Source organism: Babylonia areolata, chromosome 20, assembly GCF_041734735.1.
Source record: "Babylonia areolata isolate BAREFJ2019XMU chromosome 20, ASM4173473v1, whole genome shotgun sequence".
Taxonomy (NCBI): Eukaryota; Metazoa; Mollusca; class Gastropoda; order Neogastropoda; family Buccinidae; genus Babylonia; species Babylonia areolata.
Window position 1 is genome coordinate 31965339 of NC_134895.1, and position 24614 is coordinate 31989952.

Consider the following 24614-nt stretch of genomic DNA (forward strand, 5'->3'; position numbering starts at 1 on the left):
CTGCTGTCACGTCCCTCTGCTGTCATGTCACTCTGCTGTCATGTCACTCTGCTGTCATGTCACTCTGCTGTCATGTCACTCTGCTGTCATGTCACTCTGCTGTCATGTCACTGCTGTCACGTCCCTCTGCTGTCATGTCACTCTGCTGTCATGTCACTTTGCTGTCACGTCACTCTGCTGTCTGTCATGTCACTCTGCTGTCACGTCCCTCTGCTGTCACGTCCCTCTGCTGTCATGTCACTCCGGACAGTGTTCAATAGGGGATGTTCTGTTGTCTGGTGGTTTGTCAGCCGATTGGAGGACAGGAAAGGAGGGGGAGCAGTGGAGCCGGGGGGAGGGGGGCGGGGGGGGGGAGATAACGTCATCCGATTGTGGTGGGGAACAGACGAGCTCCAGATGACCAAAAAAGGACAGTGCTGAGGTCAGACAGGAGACCGTTGGGGGTGAGGGGTGGAGTTGATGTTGAGGTTTTACTTTTATGGAAAGCGCATACACACACAAATACAATTATCATCATGGGAATAAGAGAGACACACACACATGCTACATTATTTAACGCACAGCAGAACAGGGGGGGGGGGAAACAAAACTTTTCAAACACGCGTCAAACATTAAAAAAAAAAAAAAACGCATAAATTGTCCATCTGAACGGTAACATACAGATACATAATAGTCCGCGTCGGTGTGCGGGGCAGGGGACAAGGGCGACTAGGTGTGGGTTAGGCGTGTGGTTTTTCTTCATAGTGTGTGTGTGTGTTTGTGTGCGCGCGCGCGCGCGTGTGTGTGTGTGTGTGTGTTGTTTGTTTTTTGTTGTTGCTGTTGTTTCTGCTGTAGTTTTTTCGGTCAGTGCAGAAAGTGAAATACTTTTTTTTTTAAAAAGGAAGGAAAAAAAAAGAAGAAAGAGAATAAAGGGAGAAAAACATGTTCTCCACGGACGTGCATGCAGCTGAGCCCACAGAAAAGCGTTTGTTTGTTTGTTTGTTTGTGTTGTCTTGTGTGGAGACGTTCACTCCCCAGGCTGACGGAGTTCACTCAATCCAGGTGTGTGTGGGAGGGTGTGTGTGGGAAGGTGTGTGTGGGGGAGGGGGGGAGAGGTGGTGGTTATTGTTTTGTGAGAGTCTGTGTATATGTCTATGCGTGTTTGTATATGCACACACGCTCAGGCATACACAGAGACGCACACACACACACACACACACGCACACACACACATACACATACACACATGCGCGCGCGCGCACATATCGTTTGATCAATATCACTTTAACTAAACAGACGTTTGGTTAAAGAAAGCGAAGGAACACTCACGAATGCGCGCGCGCACGCGCACACACACACACACACACACACACATACGCACGCACAACCAAACACACAAACTATGCAAGCTGATTGCTACTACATCATTGGCCATCAGTAAAAATGGTGCAGCAGCCCCCTGGATGAATAACAAGAGTGCACAGAGTGTGTGTGTGTGTGTCAGGTACTGCATATGTTCGCTTTTCCACGACCCACCAAACGCTGATGTGAAAAACGGGATCTTTTACGTGCGTGTTTGATCTTTGAAGTCTGGCTTTTTAAACCGACCTGTGTCCAGACTAACTGCCCATTCCCCTTGCTCTCCTACCTGTCTCCGGTCAACTCTTTCTCCAGCATTTGGTTTCACGTGCATTTTTGTCGCTCAGCCTCCAGAACCTTGCGTTATGGTTGCATGTGAATGACTGGTGTGAAAACGCTTTGATTGGCTTCTGGGCAACATTAAACGTTATAAATATCTATCTGTCTTAGCAGTAGTAGTCGTTGTTGTCGTTGTTGTCGTCGTCGCAGTGGTAGTAGTGGTAGTGGTAGTAGTAGCGTACACACGAAAAGGATCACAACGTACAGCAAGCAAGTCGTTACAAAGATTGGCCAGGGAAATCGGAAACAACTATCGCCTTTTTAACCCGCCCGGCCGCGCTATCGATATCCGATATCAGGACCCTCCGACTGGAAGTCCAACGCTGTAACCCGCCACTGCTTAAAACCTATCACAAAAAAACCCTAAGCCTGTGTGTAAAACTGATTAGCGGATGTTTTCTTTCAGGATCATCCTGTGGGAAGGAGGAAAACACTGGGGCCATTGATCTGCAAAACCCGAACTTTTCCTTTGATTTTTTTTTTTTTTTAATCCCTGCTTGACCTTACTAAGTGACATTATGCGCGAAGAATTGAAACGTTACTGTCTCTCTCTGTCCTTTTGTCTCTCTGTCTCCGTATCTCTCTCTCTCTCTCTCTCTCTCTCTCTCTCTCTCTCTCTCTCTCTCTCTCTTAATCCTTGAATAAGACACGTTTTGAGTTCTGAATTCTGAGTTCTCTGTCTGTCTGTCTGTCGGTCTGTCTCTCTCTCTGTCTCTCTCTCTCTCTCTGTCTCTCTCTCTCTGTCTCTCTCTCCCTCCCCCTCTCTCTCTCCACCCTCTCTCCCTCTCTCTCACTCTCTGTCTCTCTCCCTCCACCTCTCTCCACCCCCTCTCTCTCCCTCTCTCTCCCTCTCTGTCTTTCTCTCCACCCTCTCTCCACCCCCCTCTCTCCCTCTCTCTCCCTCTCTGTCTTTCTCTCCACCCCCTCTCTCTCTCCACCCCTCTCTCTCCACCCCTCTCTCTCCACCCTCTCTCCACCCCCCTCTCTCTCTCCCTCTCTCTCTCCCTCCCTCCCTCTCTCTCTCCCTTCCCCTCTCTCTCTCCACCCCCTCTCTCTCCCTCTCTCCCTCCCTGTCTGTCTTTCTCTCCACCCCCTCTCTTTCTCCACCCCTCTCTCTCTCTCTCTCTCTCTCTCTCTCTCTGTCGTGGACTTTATTTATGCACGCCTTCCAAGCAAAGAGAAGAGCGGAGAGGGCAGGAAGGACGGGATATGTAGGGACTTTGTGTGGATGATCCCTTTGTGGACACTACATAGAGACGTGCAGGGACTTGGATGTCTTGTCTTGTCTTGTCTTGTCTTGTGTGATGCTGCTTCACCACGGGTCGATTGATGGATGGATCGAGCGACAGTGTCAGTGTGTGTGTGTGTGTGTGTGTGTGCGTGTGTGTGTAGTTAGTGTGTGTGTGTGTGTGTAGTGTGCTTGTGTGATGCTGCTTCACCACGGGTCGATTGATGGATGGATCGAGCGACAGTGTCAGTGTGTGTGTGTGTGTGTGTGCGTGTGTGTGTAGTTAGTGTGTGTGTGTGCGTGTAGTGTGTGTGTGTAGTGTGTGGGTGTGTGCGTGTGGGTGTGTGTAGTGTGTGTGTTTGTGAGCGCGCGCGCGCGCGCGTGTGTGTGTAGTGTGTGTGTGCGTGTGTGTGTGTGTAGTGTGTGGGTGTGTGTGTATGTGTGTGTGTAGTGTGTGCGTGTGTGTGTGTGTAGTGTGTGTGCGTGTGTGTGTGTGTGTAGTGTGTGTGTGTGTGTGTGAGTGTTTGCGTGTGTATGTGTGCGTGTGTGTGTGTAGTGTGTATGTGTGTGGTGTGTGTGTGTGTGTGTGTGTATCAGTGTGTGCATGTGTGTGTGTATGTGTTTTGAATGTGTGTGTGTTTGTGTGTCAGTGTGTGTGTGTGCCGTGTAAGTGTGTATGTGTGAGTGTGTGTGTATGTGAGTGTGTGTGTGTGTTTATAAATATATATGTGTGTGTGTCAGTGTGTGTGTATGTGTGTGTGTTTGAATGTGTGTGTGTGTGTGTGCGTGCGTGTGTGTATATGTCAGTGTGTTCGCGCGCGCTTGCTGACGTGACGTGTGATGAGGCAGTCAGGGCTGATGGATGTCGGGAACAGGGTGGCAGGTCCCTGCACCTGCAGACACAAGGCTCTTCTCCTTCTCTCCTCTGGCTTTAGAGACCTCTAGACCTCTTCTCCACCACACGGACGGCTCTCTGTGTGGGCGCGTGAGAACTCAAGCGCACGTATGGTTGCGTCTTTCTAGCACTTTTACCCGTAGAGTTGCTACACATACATACTTAGACTCATGCTCGCACATGTGCACACACACACACACGCGCGCGCACACGCGCACACGTACACACACACACACACACACACACATACACACACACACATACACATACATACATACATACATATATATATATATATATATATATATATATATATATATATATATACGCACATACACCCGCGAGGACAGAACGCACGCATACACACAGGAGCGCGCGCGCACACACACACACACACACCACAGACATACACACACACACACACACTCGCGCGCGCGCACACACACACACACACGCACGCACGCACACACACACACACACACACACACACACACACACACACACACACACACCACAGGCCAGACCACAGCTAGTTAACGGCATGGAGGTAACAGTTGCCCAGCAGAGTGACGTTCCAGAAGTCAGGGTTCATATCCCGTCTAATCCCCCCCTTGGGGGTTATTGGTGAAAGGTCAAACCACGCTGCCTCTGCCGTCCTGTATTCCTTGGGGGGTGGTAGGGGAAGATGGCTGGGGGAAGGGGCCTGGGGTGGGTGGGAATGGTATTCTGCCTTTGAACCCTCAGGACCCCCCCCCCCCCCCCCTCCCTACCCCTCCCCCCCCCCTCTCTCTCTCTCTCTCTCTCTCTTCCCTGACCTTTCGTTCGCCATCTTCCCCCAAGCTCCCACCTCACTGCCAGACACGTACAGGAAGTGTAACGAGCGAAGTTTTTTTTTTCTTTCCCAGTCTCTTTCTTCGAAGGAATGATCCATTGTTTGATGGATTTGTTGATCATAATCATTTGATATATGGGTTCTCAAACAGGTAAATAAATAAGTAAGCAGTTGTTCATACATATATAGATAAGCAGATAGATGTAGAGGGATGGAGAGAGGGAGAGAATGCAAGAATTCCGGGTAAAGCAAACAGTGTTGTTGTTGTTGTTGTTTTCATCCAGTCTTCGCAAGAAACAAACAACAAAAGAAAAACCAAGACAAAAAAATGAACCAAAAAAAAAACATTGAAAAAAGAAAACAAAGGAAAAGTATATCAAGTAGAGACAGACAGACAGAAGAGAGGGAGGGAGGGAGAGCGGAGGGAGGGAGGGAGAAATGGAAAGCTTGGGTTTATCATGGTGAACGACTTCGTTGTTCTGTGTTTCCACACACCTCCTCCTCCTCATCCCCTTCTTCCTCATCCTCTTCCTTCTCCTTCTCTCACCCATCCTCTTCCTCCTCTGCCTCCTCCTCTACCTATATATATCTATATAAGTATATATGGGATATATGTCTGTGTATATATATATATATATATATATATATATACAGTTGTTGGATTGAAGAACCTGCTGGCTTGTGTCCTTAAGGTCATGATATTCAGTGCGTGTGTCTTGGTTTGGTGAAGGTTACGTTGCTCGGGGCAGTAGAGTCCTAATTGTATGTGCGGAGGGGGATAGGGGTGGAAGGGAGTGATAGATGGGGGCAGAGATCCATTTGGCGTTCTGGGAGTCCTGGCTGTCTGAAGAGGGATGATAGATAGATACATAGATAGATAGATAGATCCACGCCACTGAAGAGAGCGCCTAGCGGCTGACTGTCTGGGAGGGAGTTGTGGCGTTTGAGGAGAGGCGTCTTCAGGACCTCACAACCAGAGGCGTCAGTCCCTCAAAGAGAGGAGGCTAGACTTGTCACCAGCTGTCCCCTACCCACAGTGCGACTGCATTTTTACGTCAGTCTTTTTGGCTGCGTTATGTTCCCATGTCTGGAGTCAGTGTCGTCTTCATTGTCCACGATGGACTTTCTTGTCTTATACACACACACACACACACACACACACACACACACACACACACACACACATATATATATATATATATATATGTGTGTGTGTGTGTGTGTGTGTGTGTGTGTGTGTGTGTGGATAAATAGTTAGCAAGCAAGGTAAATCAATCGATCGATACATAAATACATGAAACAATGGAAGCATTGTAATAACTGTCAGGTTTGGAACAGACTAACGTGACAGTGGAAGAAGACAACTGCAGGTATTTTTTCAGCACAAGAGAATAAATAGCTCTTCTGTCATAAAAGAATAACTTTACAATGACTCTTTCAACAATAGCAACACTAACATTAACAACAACAACTACTACTACTACTCTCCACCACTACTACTACAATAGCAGCGACAACAAATGTTGGGGTGGAGGGTGTGTACGAACCATTAAAAAAAAAAACAGCAAAAAAAATGTCTTTGACTGAAGAGCCATCTGTTATGCTTTACTTACATGACTTGAGTTCCGTCCTTGTGAAGCCGTCAGATGTCTCGTTAATGGCAGCGAACCGTCCTCCCCGGACACGTGACAGAGAAACACTGCTTACAATTCAGCGTTGCTCTCAGTCCCTGCTGCAGAAAAAAAAAAACAATCATTCCAACAGACTCCACGGGGTGGCCAATGAAGGCTGCTATTCTCAGTTCTTCTTTCCAGTTAATATGAAAATGATCTCGCCGCTGGTGAATTAGTTACATCGACTTTGAACTGCTGCGTTAGATAATCGATTTTGTGCTGCTGATTAGTCGACATACTTGCCATTTATGATACAAAGAAGAAGATGAAGAAGAAAACAAAGTTTTGTAGTATTATCGACGATAAAACAGACTTTAAAAGAGAGACACAGGGAGAGACAGACAAACAAGAAGAGGGAGGGTCAGAGATGGTAAAATGATCGCTCACTACAATGGCAATAGTTTTTGTCTGACGCTTGGTTTGACTGACAGGCAGAAGGTACTGTTGCGGGGTTTACCTTTCTTCCAGGCCATGCTTCATGTGTGGATGCTAAAGTTTGTTTGTTTGTTTGTTTGTTTTGGGGGAGGTTTTACTTTTTTGTTTGTTTATTTTTTGTGTTTTTTGTTGTTGTTGTTGTTTATTTTGCACCCGACACATCTGGCGTCACTGGCTTTGTGTCCCTGCGAAATACAACCTTATACATGAAATGAACTGTGTTTGTGATACTGCCTGTGGCGGGTGGTCGTTTTTTAATCGGTGGCTTCTTCCGCACAGTGCCTGCTTTGTTTTATTTTTTTTCTGATGAAAAAAAAAAAAAAAAAAGACTGATTCTCTTCTTTGAAGGCTGTTTGTTTTCTTGCACAATGGCTGGCTGTCACACAGACAAACAAATAACAGCAAAAATGTTCGTTGGGTACATATCAGGTTGCCTGTGCCAGGCAGTTTTTATGCTGCTGTGAACTTGTCCAACCTGAGACTTTCCTGTATCAGACCACTGACACTCAACAAGTAAGTTCTAACGTTCGATTCTGGCTGAAGAAACTTTCCCCTAAAAGCAAAACTGCATTAGAAGTATCATTATATTGATTTTGTACTGTATTGTGAGAAATAACAGATGAAGGGAACGGGGAGGATGACGAAGGAAAGAAAAAAGCTACAGAGGCCAGAGAAGCGCTGGCTGTACGCACTTGGGGTTCTGCATCAGTCAGAACCATACCGCCTCACTGTCTCAGCTGTGGACATAAAGAGTGGCGAAGAATATGATGCACACAGATTCCGATCAGAATAGTAAAACATAGCATTCCACATAAGAACATATAACAAAGTCAGAGTGAACTCTGTTAAAAAGTATCAACATTCTGCTTACACACATACACACACACACGCACGCGCGCGCGCGCGCGCGCTCACTCACAAACACACATACTCACTCACTCGCACGCACAAACACACGCGCGATCCCACACTTTAAAAAAAAAAATACTCACATGCACAATATACACTGGACCAATAATGATGTGATCGAAGTCAATGCAAAATTAATAAAACATTCATTGGAAAAACACACACATCAGAGCTAAATCAAACATTTAATTTCTACAGTAAAATCAACATCTCAGATTAATTCCGCATACAAAATATTTTAATTTCCACAGCTTAATCAACATCATACATTATTTTTTTGCCTCGTACCTTCCCCCTACTCCGCCTACCCCCCCCCCCCCTCTCCCACCCCCCACCCCCTCCCCCCACTCTCCCCCCACTCTCCCCCCCCCCCCTTTTTTTTTTTTTTTTTTTTGTCAGACTGAAAATGTAGCCATTCTCTTTCACGGTTCCTTCTTCGCTTTGTGAGCATGTGTGTGTGTGTGTGTGTGTGTGTGCGCATGTTGATAGCTCATTTAAATATTCATGCCCCCTTCCATCTCTCTTTCACTATTTCCATGTCTTCCACCCCTTTTACTCTCTCCCCTCTGCTTCCCTCGTTCTTTCTAAGGATATGCTTGTCCTCTATAAATATAATATAGATAGATAATTTTTTTTTAAAAGGCTATTTTCTGCTTGTGTTCAGTATAACCCCGCATCGCGCACTCGTCTGGGTCATGTGAAAATGAGGAAGAGGGTATCCTGGCTCTGTTCATTGTACACATCTTCTTGCAAACGTCACTCGGGAGCCTTTGTTGGGGGGGAAAGTGAAACTCAATGGTAAGTTAGCGAACTTGTTGGTGCTGCAAATGGAGTCCAGATATGTCATTAGAGCTACGTGTTAGTGGGAAAGAGAGAAAACAGATGCACAGACAAAAGCAGACGGACAATTTACCTGTCACCTGTAATCTTTTTTTTCCCCCAAGTTCGGAAACTCTGTATAAGACACAGAGAGAAGGGGTGGGAGTGAGAGAACTGGCGATAATGGGTCAACTCGAGAGACAGGGAGGGATAGAAAGAGAGAGACAGAGAGAGATAGAAAGAGAGAGACAGAGAGGAATAGAAAGAGAGGGACAGAGAGAAAGGAAGAGACAGGAGACTAAATGAAAGAGACATGGGGAGAAGGTTTTCGTGAGAATGTGAGTGATAATAGTAACACGTGCACTTGGAAGTGTGGAAACGTGTCTGTGTGCTTGTATACATACATACATACATATATATATATATATATATGTGTGTGTGTGTGTGTGTGTGTGTGTGTGATAGTCAGTCGTGTCCGATTATGACCATCAGAACAGCAGGGGAGGCAACTGCTGTCCCGACTATCTGGGCCAGAATTCGATTATGGTGGAGAGTGTCTTGCCCACGTTACATCCCCACTATCTCTGCCAAGAGGGTTTTAGGACAGTCGGCGTTGGGATGGTTCCCAAAGGCCAACTAGCCCCACCAAGGCTGCAGCACAAAGAGCCAGTGTTGTTTTGCCTCCGAGTTTGAGAGTCATAGTCCTTCACAAAAGACTAAGCTGTAAATGATTTCCCATTGCATTGCAGAAACCATTGATAATACAGCTCTTTGCTGTTGGCCCAAGTGTAAACTTATGTCAGTCTGTGATATAAGCCGAGTGTTGGGCCTAATATATATATATATATATATATATATATACATATACACACACACACACACACACACATATATATATATATGTGTGTGTGTGTGTGTGTGTGTGTGTGTGTGTGTGTGTCCTGGTCACTTGGTGACAAAGACATGTTCCATTCCATATTCAACTCGATTGGCACAGAATGCATGCGTGTCAGAGAGAGTGAACATTTTGTGTTGACGACAGTATGCGTAGGTATACTTGTGAGAGAGAGAGAGAGAGAGCTTGTGTGTGTGTGCGCGCGTGCTTATAGATATACACAAGTGCTGCGTGTGACGTATTTCATATAAAAATGCGTTATTGATCGGCAGTGGAAGGGGTAGGCATGGCGGGTAGCCCTGGGGTCTGTCTGTAGACGATAGACTGAGGAGTGTCGATACTCCGTGTTCGGGAGGCAAAGCCTGTTAGAGAGACAGGCAGGCAGGCAGGCAGACAGACAGACAGACAGGCAGGCAGACAGACAAAACGGAGAAAGACAGACGGAAGAACAGAGCCAGAGATACTGACTGACACAGAAGGAAGAGAGACAGAGACAAAGAGAAACTGAATATATAGGCCACAGCCCTGTATGAGATGTACACAAAAGATACGTGCCCTATCATAGGTTTAAGGTTAAAGGTACCATATCTTTTTACGGCCAGAAGGGCAATGAACTCATATCCACTGTGTCTAGGGCTCGGCATAGAAACGCGGGCCCCAGTCTTCTCCTTCCGCCGTGTTAACCTTCCCCAACAGAAGTGAAGAACACATTGACGCTTGGACGGAGTGAGGAAAATAGGAGTGAAGTGTCCATCCGAAGAACACAGCTGTGGGACCTTGAGATCTGATCACTGGTGAACGCTGGATCACAAGTCCAGTGCATGTATTTATTTCGAATTTATTTTAACCCCTCTCCCCCCCCCTCCCCACACACACACACGCATGCACACAGTCATACATAGGCACACGTACGCTCTCTTCTCTCTCTCTCTCTCTCTCTCTCTCTCTCTCACACACACACACACACACACACACACACACACACACACACACACAGGAAGAGAAAGAGAGGGTGTAAGTGAAGTTCCAACAAGAAAATCTATACAGATCACAGCTCCTTTCTACGGCGACAACAAAGGCGGCGAAATGCCAACATACTGTCGACATCACTTTCACACAGGGTACCTATATGCTGAGGGACAGAGAATGAGAGAGAGACAGGCAGACAGACAGACAGAGTGAAGACAACGACAAAATCTTAAAGAGAAAGTTGTAGATGGGGGAGAAAGAAATGGGGCGCGATGGTGGGGGATAGTGCGATTTTAAAAAAAAAAGAAAAAAAAAGGCAGCGCATTATACACAGGGAACCACTGAGTGAGGGGGGAGAGAGGATCACAGAGAGAGAAAGAGAGGGAGACAGAGACAGGGAGAGGCAGACAAAAGACAAATAGACAGGCAAGCAGAGACAGAGATGGCTTATCCTTGTATAGGTCCGCGTTTCCCAAGCAGGGATATTTGGACACTGGTGAGTAAACATCACATTGCAATACACGTGAACATTATACTACATCAAGCCAATTTCAAAACAAAATAAAACAGACACTTGTAATCAATATTCGAATATTAAACAACACAAAATTGTCCATCTTTACAAAAACCACACAGACATCCATATTTTTGCACGAATTTCTTGTTTGTGCATTTTTTTCTGACAATGAAGAAAGACACGTGAAGATACCTTGACAAGAGAGAGAGAGGGAGAGAGAGAGAGAGTATCCGACTGAAGTCACGATAAAGTGCTTGCTGAATGCAGGAAAGAGTTGAAGATGGTGTATAGGAGAGACAGACAGACAGAGATAAAGTGATGCCTTTTTCTGACCCCAAAAGCTCACATTACAGATACAACTGAAAAGTAATCGATAGCTCACAATTTTGCGAACGTTTTGGGAATATTGGACTGCGGACAAGAGTGAAATATAGATTACAGTAAAAGAAAAACACGTACACACGCACATACACAAACACGCGCGCGCGCTCTCTCTCACTCACTCACTCACTTATTCAGAGAGAGGGGAGAGGGAAAGGGGGTGTGGGTGAAAGAGTTTCATTCGCGGCTCTTTTCTGGTACGACTACAAAGACGGCTAAACGCGAAAGACTGTCGGCATCACTTTCAGTCACTGTCTTCTGAAACACAGCGAGACAGACAGATAGACAGACAAGTGGAAAGGGAGACAGACAGACGGACGGAAAGAATGGTGGGAAAAGGGAACGTTTTATACACGGACAGACACACAGACACGTAAACAGAGACAGAAAGATTGGAAAGAGGGGAGAAAGAGAGGAAGAGACATACAGAGCTGAAACAGCTCGAAAGAGAGAAAAAAGTAAGACACATGCAGACAGACAGATGGGAAAGAGAGAGAGGGAGGAGAGACAGACAGACACAGATAAACAGGAGAGAGGGGGTAGGGTTGGAGTGTGGGGAAGGGGAGAGATCATTCTGCTTTAACTGGGACGGTAACCAAACATGGGCAGGACAAGAATGAACAGAAAAACAACATGGACCTAATTTCTGTACTAATAGACGGGAAAGAGTGCGCGATGGGATTGTGTGTGGTGTGTGTGTGTGTGTGTGTGTGTGTGTGTGTGTGTTTTACCGCATGTGTATTTCTCCTTGAGAGAGAGAGAAGAAGACAGAGAGAATGAGAGAGAAAAAGTGACGGAGAGACTCCTTGACGGTACCATGTCATTGGCCATGAGGTCCTTATGACATGGGTGAATGCGTCTATAATCCTTCAACGCATAACAAAACATTCGAGTAAACGAATGAAAACGGTGAAAGCAAAGATCTTTCCTTGAAGAAAAGTGGCAGCATCCAACATACTAACTCCGTTCCTTCCTCCGTCAATGCAACAGATTACAACATTGGCGACAGAAGGAAATGTCAAAACTTGTCTAACCACGCAGTTTGTATATGTTTTTATTAAACTTTTGCCTATTCTTCAAAGCTTCTTACATACATTTTGCCATTAAGATTACCACCTCGTGATCTTCTGATGTTAACATGCTTAAGAGATCCTATCTTTTTTTGCAAATTCTTTCAGAGAGCAACACAAGATATGTTTTTTATTAACAAGGGTGATAGATATCTCGCTCTCTACTATCGTCTTCGGGTCCACTCTGTTTACGAATACCTAGATTCAAACACTCCACTGTCTGCTGCCGCTCTTTCTCTGTCTCTGGACCTTGTATTTGGAATAAGCTTCCCCCTTCGCTTCGTCAGGTCTCCGCACTTTGCTCTTTCACGTCTGGCCTTGAAACACACTTCCTTCCAAGATAGCCTCCCTTCCCTGCCTCTTCCTTGTTTTCAGTTTTATGCAAATCGTGTGACTCACTGGTGTAAAAGCGGCTTGATTTGTCTCTGCACAAGGTTTTAGCGCTATATGAATACTAATTATTATTATTATTAGATAAGCAAAGGGTATATGTTGATTATTTTACGTCCAGCCCTCGCCCGAAAGAAAAAACAAAGCGAAAGAAGCAAACTATGAACAAAAGTGAAGGGAGATGACCACACTTGTATCACTGCCACCATCCCCCCAACTCCCCGTTCATTCTCAACCCTTTCCCACCCCCACCACCTTCCTGCTCACAGCAAGGGAAAAAAACCACCACCACCAATAACAACAACAACACACACACACACACACACACACACACACACACACACACACACACACACACACACATATATATATATATAGAGAGAGAGAGAGAGAGAGAGAGAGAGAGAGAGAGATGTGAAAGCAATTGAAACGAAAATCATGTAAACATTACAGATGAATTCAAAGAGAAGGTGAGAAACAAACGGACAGACACGGAGACACAGAAGTGTTTTCTGACACTGGCAAAGCTCACATTGCAGAGACAATGAAAACCTAATCGATAGCCTGTTGGTGTTATTGGTGCTGGGTGGTATTTGCGACGGTTTTTGCTGCTGTTGTTGTTGTTGTTTGTTTTTTTGTTGTTGTCGTTTCGGGGGGCAGAACAGCGGACATGAAACCGAAAACTACATTAAAGAAGAAACAGAAGTACAGAAAACCTCTCTCTCTCTCTCTCTCTCTCTCTCTCACACACACACGCACACACACACACACATCTTCACCCACACCCATCCTACGGTGTCCCCCCCCCCAACATCCCCACCTTTTATTTCGTCTAATATCACTTAAATTGAAAAGACGTTATACTGAAGAAACAAACACGCACATACACACACGCACATACACACACGCGCGCGCGTCCTATTTTTGTTTATTGTGATAATGTTATTATTTTAAATTTTGTGCTTGTGTTTCAGGCCTGCCAGTGACCAGGAACTTTGTGGGTTGCCTGAAGAATGTCTACTTCAATGACATTTCTGTTCTCTACAAACTCTCCAATGGCAGTGATGTTTGCAAGTACGTACAGATAGCTGTGACCGGTTCATGACCTTATCTTCTCTGTCTTTTTGTTTGTGAATGTCTTCTAGATGTTTCCAGAATCAGAAATTCTTGGTTCCAAGTGGCTTTGTTAACATTTTCATTGTTTATCTTTATCCATCTTCATCTGTCAGTTTACTTTCCACATCGTGGCAATTCTGCATTACGGACGTTGAGCACTTTATTCTGATACTTCGTGGCAAATCGTTAGAGCTAGTTGTGAAATCCTGTAGCCCCGTATTTCGTATTCAGACAGCGTGATAAACGCTTGCTGTTTTGATGTCCCGGACATGCATTCAGCTACCTTGGGAAATTCTAAGTTAACATTAAAAAGTGATTCTATGTCTTATACATGTCGGTTTTCTACCGTGGGAAATTCAGCATGATTTTTTTTTTTGTTCATGTCTTGCTCATGGTGTTTTGTTTCTGTGGGAATTATAAAACAGCCCGATATTTTCCATATCCCGTTCATGTCATTTAACAACTGTGAGAAATTCTAAGACAGCACGATTTTTTTTTCTTTTCTTTTTTTCATTTTGTGTTCATGTCATTTTTTTACCACGAGAAATTAAAAAACAGCACTATTTTTTCATGTTTAGTTCATGTTGTTTTGTTACCATAAGAGTATAAAACAGCACAATATTTATTTTTTAATGTTTTGTCCGTGTCATTGTGCTGCCATAGGAAATCCCCAGGTTATTATTCAGACAGCAAGACGAGGAGTGGATGTATTGTAAGTATCTGTTGTCACAGGTGCACCACTGCAACATAATTACCTGGTGACTCAGGTGCCAGGGAGGCGCCGCGGCAGTATCGGTTTTGTGTCAGACTTCTGATCCAGCGTTCACCAGTGACCAGGGTTGGAGGCTCTGTTTGGGGCATGGTGTCGTGTCCATAGGAAAGGCACTTTACTCTGATTTTCCTCTCCACCCAGGTGTGATGGGGTTCATGACGTCAGTTGGTGAAGGTCAAAACGGCGTAATGAGAGGGGAATGGGCCCCGCCTTCCTATACTGAGCTTTAGACACAGTGGATATAAATTCACTGCCCAGATGGCTGTAGAAAGGCTATGGGACATTGAATCTTTTTTTTCTTTTTTTTTTTTTTGACAACGCAGGTACCACGGCGGGGAAAAGCCGACGTACGGCTGCAGCCCAGTGCAGGACATCCCCATCTCCTTCCCCAACGCCGCCTCCGTGCTGCGCTGGAGTGTGGGGGCCAGGGGAGAGAACCTGACGGTGCAGTTCCAGTTCCGCACTGTGCGAGAAGACAGCATCCTGTTCTACGTGGAGCTGATGTCACAGCGGGACGGCGGGGGATGGGATTACGGGCTGATTGAGGTCAGCGGGCGGTCGGTGGCTCTAGGAGTGGGAAGGAGGGGAAGGGGGCGGGGGTCATGGGGTCGGGGGCTGGAGAGAAGAAGGGGGGTGGTCATGGAAGGGGGCTGTTGGAAGGGAGCGGGGGCTCATGCCTTCTTTCTAAAGTCTTGTGCGTGTTGCTGATGTTTGTTGCTTTGCTCTTGCTGCTGCTGCCATTGTTGGTGTAGCCACGGTTTCGTACTTGCTGCTGCTATCGTTGCTGTTGCTGTAGGTGTTGCTGCCTCAACTGCCGTTGTTGTTGCTTCCTGCTGCCGCGGTTACTGCTGCTATCTCTATGTTGCTCTTGTTACTTCATCCTGCTTGCTAGAAAAACCAGGATATAATGATTATGAATGGCCTGTGAGGATTAAGTCTGTGTTTTCTTGCAGCGGATTACTTTTTGTTGTTGTTGTTCTTGTTATTGCAAAGGATTATTTTCGCGGAAACCGACGAATAGATGATTTGGTCGTTCTTTCTTTTCTTTTTTCTTTTCTTTTTTTAAACGATAAATCTGTTGTTTTTGTGACTGAAAGTTCAAAGAAGACACAAAGGCACACAACTCCAATCTGTGATCAACTGCTCCAATCTGAAATCAGTCTGTCAGCTTGTCAGCGGATCGGTGAGAGTTATAGGGGCATGAATGGAAAAGCCTCTCTAAATCTTTGTATCTTTTTTTATTCTGAAGAAAATCTGTTTTTCTTCAGAAGAGCTTACTCAAAAGCGCCCCGTAAACTCCACGCTTTTGAAGAAATTGCACATCGTTCGTTTGATCTGTTACTGTTTGTGTAGTCATCTCGTATTTTGGTATTTCGGGATTTAGACTTCTCTTTTATTAGATTTTTTAGGATTTTATTTTTTTAATTATATATATGCCATTTTATCCGCATCTGTTTAAGACCAAAGGATCGGCGCCATTTTGAAATGTCAGCCGCTTCTCTGTTGTTTCAGTTATCTCCTTTTATTGACTCACTTGTGTAAACAAAGTGAGTCTATGTTTTAACCCGGTGTTCGGTTGTCTGTGTGTGTGTCTGTGTGTGTGTGTCCGTGGTAAACTTTAACATTGACATTTTCTCTGCAAATACTTTGTCAGTTGACACCAAATTAGGCATAAAAATAGGAAAAATTCAGTTCTTTCCAGTCATCTTGTTTAAAAACAATATTGCATCTCTGAGATGGGCACAAAAAATAAAAAATGAAGCCTAATTATATGCAAACTGCATTTACTGTTATATTTATATTTTTTTGTATTCTCTGAACTTGGTACTTGTATCTGATATTCTGACCCAACAACAAGAGCAGTCATTATTATCATTTTTTGTTCAAACAGGAACTTCTTTTGCTCAGCATGGAAGTTTTATTTATTTTGCAAACGTTTTGGTGCAGATAGTAAAAAAAGGGAAATCACTCTGTAATTAATGCTAGGGGGACTTAATTTGCTTTAAACTGATCTTTCTCATCTTAAACATTTACATTTTGAAATTATACTCAATACATAAAAAGCTTGGATTTTTTTTAAAGTGTATCACAAGTGAGTCTTGAAGGCCTTGCCTCTCTTGTTCTTCATGCCACTGCATTCTGTACGTTGTTTCGATACTTTCCACTTCTTCTCTCTGTCTTCTTATATATCGTGTGGAGTGATGGCCTAGAGGTAACGCGTCCGCCTAATGAGCGAGAGAATCTGAGCGCACTGGTTCAAATCACACCGGCAGTCGCCAGTGTTTTCTCCCCCTCAGACTTAGAGTGGTGGTCTGCTAGTCATTCGAATGAGACGATAAACCGAGGTCCCGTGTGCAGCATGCATTAAGTGCACGTAAAAGAACCCACGTCAACAAAACGTTCTCCCTGGCAAAATCTGTAGAAAAATCCATTTGGATAGTAAAACAAATCAAACTGCAGGCAGGAAAATTATACGTAGAAATGGGTGGCGCTCTCAGTGTAGCCACATGCTCTCCTTGGGGAGAGCAGCCCGAATTTCACACAGAGAAATCTGTTGTGACAAAAAAGAGTAATACAAATACAAATACTTTTTTTTAATTTCGGGGATGATTTCTCCAAATGCTAAACCAGTGTCCGTGAAGCCTGGACCAAATGTTGTGTACTTTTAATCCTGGTCGATATTTCATTGCAATGGTCCTCTCTTTTTTTTTACATTTTTATTCCAGTTCAATGTTGTGATATCATAGCAAAGGTTTCGTGTACATTTCGCAAAACAAAATGAATGATTTTAATGATTTTACACTTCTGGTAGTATTCTATAAAAAGAAAATATGGCTTACTGAGTGAGAGATGATGCACGTTGCCATAAGGTACAGGACATGAAGGGAATGATCTGTCCGCCCCTTTGGGCAGTTTCCCTAAGGTACAGGACATAAAGGGAATGATCTGTCCGCCCCTTTAGGCAGTTTCCCTAAGGTACAGGACATGAAGGGAATGATCTGTCCGCCCCTTTGGGCAGTTTCCCTAAGGTACAGGACATAAAGGGAATGATCTGTCCGCCCCTTTAGGCAGTTTCCCTAAGGTACAGGACATGAAGGGAATGATCTGTCCGCCCCTTTGGGCAGTTTCCCTAAGGTACAGGACATGAAGGGAATGATCTGTCCGCCCCTCTGGGCAGTTTCCCTAAGGTACAGGACATGAAGGGAATGATCTGTCCGCCCCTTTGGGCAGTTTCCCTAAGGTACAGGACATGAAGGGAATGATCTGTCCGCCCCAGTTTCCCTAAGGTACAGGACTTGAAGGGAATGATCTGTCCGCCCCTCTGGGCAGTTTCCCTAAGGTACAGGACATAAAGGGAAAGATCTGTCCGCCCCTTTGGGCAGTTTCCCTAAGGTACAGGACATAAAGGGAAAGATCTGTCCGCCCCTCTGGGCAGTTTCCCTAAGGTACAGGACATAAAGGGAATGACCTGTCCGCCCATTTAGGCAGTTTCCCAAGTATTGCACTCTCACCCTGCTTACAACATGCGCAATGTTAACGTTCGTGTCTTGAAAACATATTTATATTTATAGTTACGATGTAGTAATCAATAATCAGATTGTTTTAAGTCAAATATATGAAAAGCCTTTATATGGAAAACTTATATGTGTATCGTTCCTGTTTAATCAAATGTTTGATGTTGTTTTCTTTTGTGTGTGTGTGTGTGTGTGTGTGATATGTAAAACTGCTGAAAAAGACACTTGTATCTGACGTCAAGAGCTCAAAAAGAGGTTTGGAAATTGAAGTCATCATCAGTTAAAGTTGTCAGGTTGGGAAAAAAATCTTTTTATTCATTGTAGCCGTGTACCGAGTGGTTACTGAAGGGGTACGGCACAAAAGACTTAACTAAATATGATTGAATGAATTAAAGGATAGACAAGATCCCACGCACAGGCCAGGAACATATAGAGGCCAGTCACAAATGGGTTTTCTATTGTTTTATTTACATAAAAAGAGAAGACCTAAAAGAAGAAGACAACTAGGAGAAGAACTAAGAAGAAGAAGACAGTGCCTGGAATGACACAAACAAATGTCATAAGTACAACATGTCAACACAAGTGAATAATAAAGCGCATGTACACATTTTACATGGAAAGACTATCACTCGGGTTTGGGATACGCAACAACATAATGCATATGTGTGAAGACCAAACGCTGACATCAAATGACATTTGTAATACATTTAAATAGTGCAGTTAAAGTGATTGAAGCGATGCTGACTTGGTGAAAGTACACTGACAGTATAGATTAGATAAAGCTTATACTGTGTCAAAGTGACTCAAATGAATCAGTTTATCATGTTGCACTATACTGGAGTAAGCTGTATAGGAGAGAGCATGATAACTAAATTACAGTTAACAGACTGATACATATCAGGTGGTTTTGACCAATAACTGATATTAATCCAACACTGTCTTGAAATCACAACAGCAGAATACTACACACATCTTAGAGTACTGAGCACACTGTAGCAGTACAACTGATATTAGTGTGAAAGATAATACCTGAATAACAAACAAGATAGAGAATCAGTGGCTTAGATATAATACTGGCAAACTGATAGACCAGATAGTAAGTGAAGAACCACCATGGCTTAACCATTAAGTGGTGAATGAACTTTACGCACTCACTAGAACATTCTGGAACAAACTATCTGTGTCGAGAGACGTCACTGACTGTGACGTTAAGAATCAAATGGAACACTGCTCCATGCAGATGACGACATGGCAATTATTTAGATCAGTCATAGCCGATCTGTGACTAACTTGTCAAAGCAATAACTGAACAAAGAATTAACTGAACAAAGCAATAACTGAACATACTCATATAAACACAAGTACTGTGTCAAATAATACAATTTACAAATCAACACATTCTACACACTAGTACTTACAGCCATACGTAGCGAGGTGTCACTGTTGTGAGAACACACCCGACACACTGCCCGCGACACAGCAAGAGACAAAGAGAGCAGGTGCTGGCCACGGCTGGCTCGGGTGTGGAAGTGACCACTCATCACCCGCTCGGCCAATTTATACAAATTAGGCGAACTACAAAGACAATCACGTGGGCTGCAAACCAGATCGTCACTAATCTGAAGAAATCTGATGAGAACTGTGCTTGTTACAAGGTGTTCAGTGACAGATTTCTAGATGACTACTGAACCGATTTGCATCGGATAAGTTGCAAAAGAAAGAGCTCAACGCCTACTTTATAATGAGTGTAAAATGAAGTGTTGATTATTTAAGATGAATTTATAATCTTAATTTAAGTCACCTGAACAGGGTCAGTTTTAACGAGCTCGTCGCTGAGAATTACAAACTGCGTTGAATCAGTTTCACGTAGGCGAACATAAATGGAATAGATTTAAAGATGGAATTAAGACGATTCTGCCAATATATAATACTAGTAGTTTACTGATCTGACAAAAGAGCTATTAATTAAATACTGTGGAACAGAAACAGAAGTACTCTCGAGAATTGCCCAAACAACAATGGCACTCAACAAGCTGAACACCATCTGGAACAACAAAAACATCGCTCTCAGTTCAAAAATCAGACTGATGCGTTCCCTGGTTATATCAATATTGCTCTACGCCTGCGAGACTTGGACCCTGACTGCAGACATCGAGAGAAGAATCCAAGCTGTCGAGATGAGATGCTTTCGTAGACTACTTGGCATCTCCTACAGAGACCACATCACTAACACGGAAGTGAAGAACAGAATCAAGCAAAGTATTGGACCCTACGAAGACCTTCTGTCCATAGTGAAAAAACGCAAACTTAGGTGGTATGGACACATCTCCCGATCATCTGGTCTTGCCAAAACGTTCCTGCAAGGCACCGTACAAGGAGGCAGAAGGAGAGGACGGCAGAAGAAGAGATGGGAAGACAACATCCGGGGGTGGACAGGCTTGACGCTCGGTGACGCCCTGAGGAAATCAGAAAACCGTGAAGAGTGGAGAGGGGTGGTGGCCAGGTCAGCAGCGGTGCCCCAACGGTCTGAACCCAGACTACGGGAGAGGTGAAGGAACAGAAACACAAGTTTGCTCTCAGCCAATGACGTATCACGACGCAACACTGGTCGAGCAGTCAGCAGGTGGTCTGGCCAGGACAAAATGATGTAAGCAGAGTGACGTCACATATTCTGTGCAAGGGTTAGAAGGGAAAACGTCGTCTGCTCTGGCTTGTGCGTGAATAGTGTTGGAGCAAGCATAGCGCGCTTGGTCACACATTTTTATTCTCATCGGATTCTGCGTTCTTATTTTTCATGTAAGAATGAAAGGGAAAGCAAACTGCGAGAAATAATTATATCAAAGCATAAAGGAATGGAGTGAAGGGAAAAAAGTAGAGAGAGAGAGCACTGAAAGTGGAGGAACTTACCATAGACACTTATCGACTGTGTAAAATGATTCTCAGTGTGCTGATTATCTGTTTAGAGAGAGAAAGAGACAGACAGACAGACAGATAGACAGACAGGCAGACTGACTGACAGATAGACTGACAGACAGACAGACAGACAGACAGAATCCAGACCTCTGATCCTGCACAGTGGTGTTGCTTTCCGTCAGGTGTGGGTGACGAGGAGGCAGCCAATGCTGATGTTTGTTCCGTCCCTCCGTAACGGGGAGCTGAGTGAGAACATCACCCTGCCTCTTGTCGTCAATGATCAGCACTGGCACAGCATGCACATCCTCCTCCAGAATAGGTAGGGGGTCTGTGTGTCTGTGTCTGTGTCTGTGCACCTGCATGCGTGTGTGTGCGTGTGTGTGTTTGTGTGTCTGTGTGCCTGCGCGCGCGCGCGCGCGCGTGTGTGTGTGTGTGTGTCTTTGTCTCTGTGTGTGTTATTAGTCGATATTATATTTTTTCACTAGGAGTGATGTTAACCCCTCACAAATGGAGGTATGCTGGGTTTTGGAAGCTGGGATAGTATAGGTATTATGAACTGGATATGGGAAAGGTGGTCTGAACGCATGTGGTGTGTGTAGGGGGTGAGGGGGGGCGCGTGGGCGCCTGCGCCTGCACGTGTGTGTGACGATTTCGTTGAATATTGAAGTGTCTGTGCCTGGGTGAAGTGAAAAGACCACTGACTGTGTGCGCAGTCAAGCCAAGCTGAAGGTGGACGCGGTGTCCCGGAGTACCCACCAGTACAGCAAACCTCTCAGCCACAAGGGCCAGGTCATTCTCGGCTTTGGTCTTCGTGGCTACAAGCGTAAGTACACCAGATAGATAGAGAGATAGATAGATACCTCTGTGTGTGTGTGTGTGTGTGTGTGGTGTGTGTGTGTGTGTGTAACCCACGTATTCCCGCCTCTCCCTTCCACTTTTTCTCATCCACACCCTGCCTCCCACCCCACCACTCATTTTCCCAAGCTTGTTTGAATAGTGATGATTGGTTGTTGTCCCTCTTTAGTCACAGTCCTGATAAAGCCTAAGCAGGCAAACATGTGGCGTAATTACATATATATATATATATATATATATATATATATATATATATATATATATATATATATATAAGCGGGATAACTGGCAGGCTCTGTTCTCTTATTCGTAGACAGACATATCTATAGATCGATCGATCGATAGATAGATAGATAGACAGACAGACAGGGACTTAGATATACAGATAGATAGATGGAGAGATAGATAGATTTATCCCAGATATATGTGTATATCTCTTTTTATGTATCTCGATAGATAGATAGATTTTTAAATTCAATTAATACATAATATATAAACAACAGAAACAACCTGATGAACGACAGAAAGCAAACGCAAACGATGACAAGAAAATGAGAAACAGTTGATTTTGAAACAGGTCTCAGCATGCAACGTATGTACATTTGCTCTGTGCGTGCGTGCGTATGAAAACTGTCATCTTAGATAATGACATGGACATTCTAAGTGCACCGGTTGTTGTTGTTTTTTCTTATGATTAGATTTGTATGAATCTAAACAAAAATGCTAAGTGTTTCAGTATTTCGAGGCGCTTTTTGTTTTGTTTGTTTGTTGTTGTCTTTTTGTTTGTTTCTTTTTTTGTTGCTGTTTTCGTTTATTGCCAGCAAATATGAAACTTTTAAATTCATCATTTGATGCTGTTATCAAAACTTCCTGAAATATCCTCTGTCACCCCTAAGCTTTCTGAAAACTCGTTTGTGAAATGAGTGAATATGCGGGTTTTTTTGTTATTCTTATGTTTGTTTTGTTTTGTTGTTTTGTTGTCGTTTTTTTCTGAATCACGATAATTTCTCTGAAGAGATTAATTTTCATTCCAATCTGTGCAAGTCTATGTGTGCGCGTGCAACTCCTATCACTCTCTCTCTCTCCAGTTTCTCTCCCTTCCTCCTTTCTCTCTCCTCTCCCCTTTTCCTCACCCCTCCCTTCCCCGTCCCTCTCTCTCTCACCCCTCTCTTCCCCCCTCTCCCTCTCACCCCTCTCTTCCCCCCTCTCTCTCACCCTCCCTTCCCCCTCCCCCTCTCTCTCCCCCCTCTCTTCCCCCCCCCTCACCCCTCTCCTCCCCTCCCTCTCTCTCTCCCCCCTCTCTCCCCCCCTCTCTCTCACTCCTCTCTTCCCCTCTCTCTCATCCCCCTCTCTCACCCTCCCTTCCCCCTCCCTCTCTCTCACCCCTCTCTTCCCCCCCCCCCCCACGCTCTCTCTCACCCCTCTTTTCCCCCCTCTCTCTCTCACCCCTTTCTTCCCCCCCTCTCTCTCACCCCTCTCTTCCCCCCTCTCCCCCCTCTCCCCCCTCTCTCTCCCCCCTCTCTCCCCCCCTCTCTCTCACCCCTCTCTTCCCCCTCTCTCTCTCACCCCTCTCTTCCCCCCTCACCCTCCCTTCCCCCCTCTCTCTCACCCTCCCTTCCCCCTCCCTCTCTCTCTCACCCCTCTCTTCCCCTTAGAACATCTACCAGAGTCTATTAAAAGACAAAAACAACGCGAAAAAGAAAAAAAGAAAGCAGACTACAAAAAACAAAGAAACAAAGTAAACAGATCTCATTCGTGCTTCAAAACAAACACACTTCAACAAATTGTTAACAACCAACAGAGATACTTCTCCCTATGGCAAGAAATTAATGAAATTACTAACAAGTCTCGTGTTAAAATTCAAAAACACTACACATGGTCGCCTGATGAATTCAACAATCATTTCCTAAACATAGCTGAGTCAACAAAATCTAACGAAACACTGTCCGCGGAAAATTATAATGTGCCATACTCTCTTTTAATGTTCTGTAACAGCAGAATATAACGAGAAGATTCCTTCAAGATACCTCCTCTTGCAGTCCATGAAGTTGGTGCTCTCATTTCCAGTCTTAAGAAACAAAAAATCAATAGGACCTGGTGGTATTAATGCTTCTCTATTAAAACTCGCTCTCCCTTACATCGTTGTCCCCCTTACATTCATATACAACCTGTGCATCGAACAGGGTATGATTCCCCCTGCTCTTAAGTCAGCGAAAATTATTCCATTACCGAAGTCAAAAGACACGTCTGATCTGAACAACTTTAGACCTATTTCGCTTCTGTCAGTACTGTCGAAACCACTCGAAAGACATGTTCATGAACATCTTATGCAATATCTGGAAAAACATAAACTTTTCCATCCTTTGCAGTCAGGTTTCCGCCATCGTCACTCATGTCAAACAGCGTTAGTCCATCTGTGTGATTCATGGTTGCAGTGAAATCGTAGGCGCCGTTTTTCTTGACTTACAGAAAGCTTTTGATCTCGTTGACCACGAAATATTACTCACAAAATTGTCATTGTATCTCAGAGACCCCACTACGCTGTCCTTTCTCGAATCATTCCTTACCGACAGAACACAACATGTGTTCACCAATGGTAGATTCTCTTCTACGGGAGCAATAAAAAGTGGAGTTCCTCAAGGATCAGTTTTAGGGACACTTCTATTCTGCATATTTATCAATGATCTTCCTTTGTCTTTATTAGACTCCAGAATCTCGTGTGACCTTTTTGCAGATGACACTTCCCTTCATTC

At 44.5% G+C, this 24614-nt stretch overlaps 1 protein-coding gene across 7 annotated transcripts in view; it reads left to right on the top strand.

Moving 5' to 3' along the window:
* Window positions 1-24614, top strand: part of LOC143295404 (axotactin-like) — a 348925-nt gene that overhangs the window by 260025 nt on the left and 64286 nt on the right. For all 7 annotated transcript variants that reach the window (XM_076607083.1, XM_076607080.1, XM_076607084.1 and 4 more), the window contains exons 8-11: window positions 13665-13764; window positions 14902-15124; window positions 21189-21325; window positions 21720-21829. In XM_076607083.1, the coding sequence (XP_076463198.1) occupies window positions 13665-13764; window positions 14902-15124; window positions 21189-21325; window positions 21720-21829 (570 nt within the window). The remainder of the gene's footprint in view (window positions 1-13664; window positions 13765-14901; window positions 15125-21188; window positions 21326-21719; window positions 21830-24614) is intronic.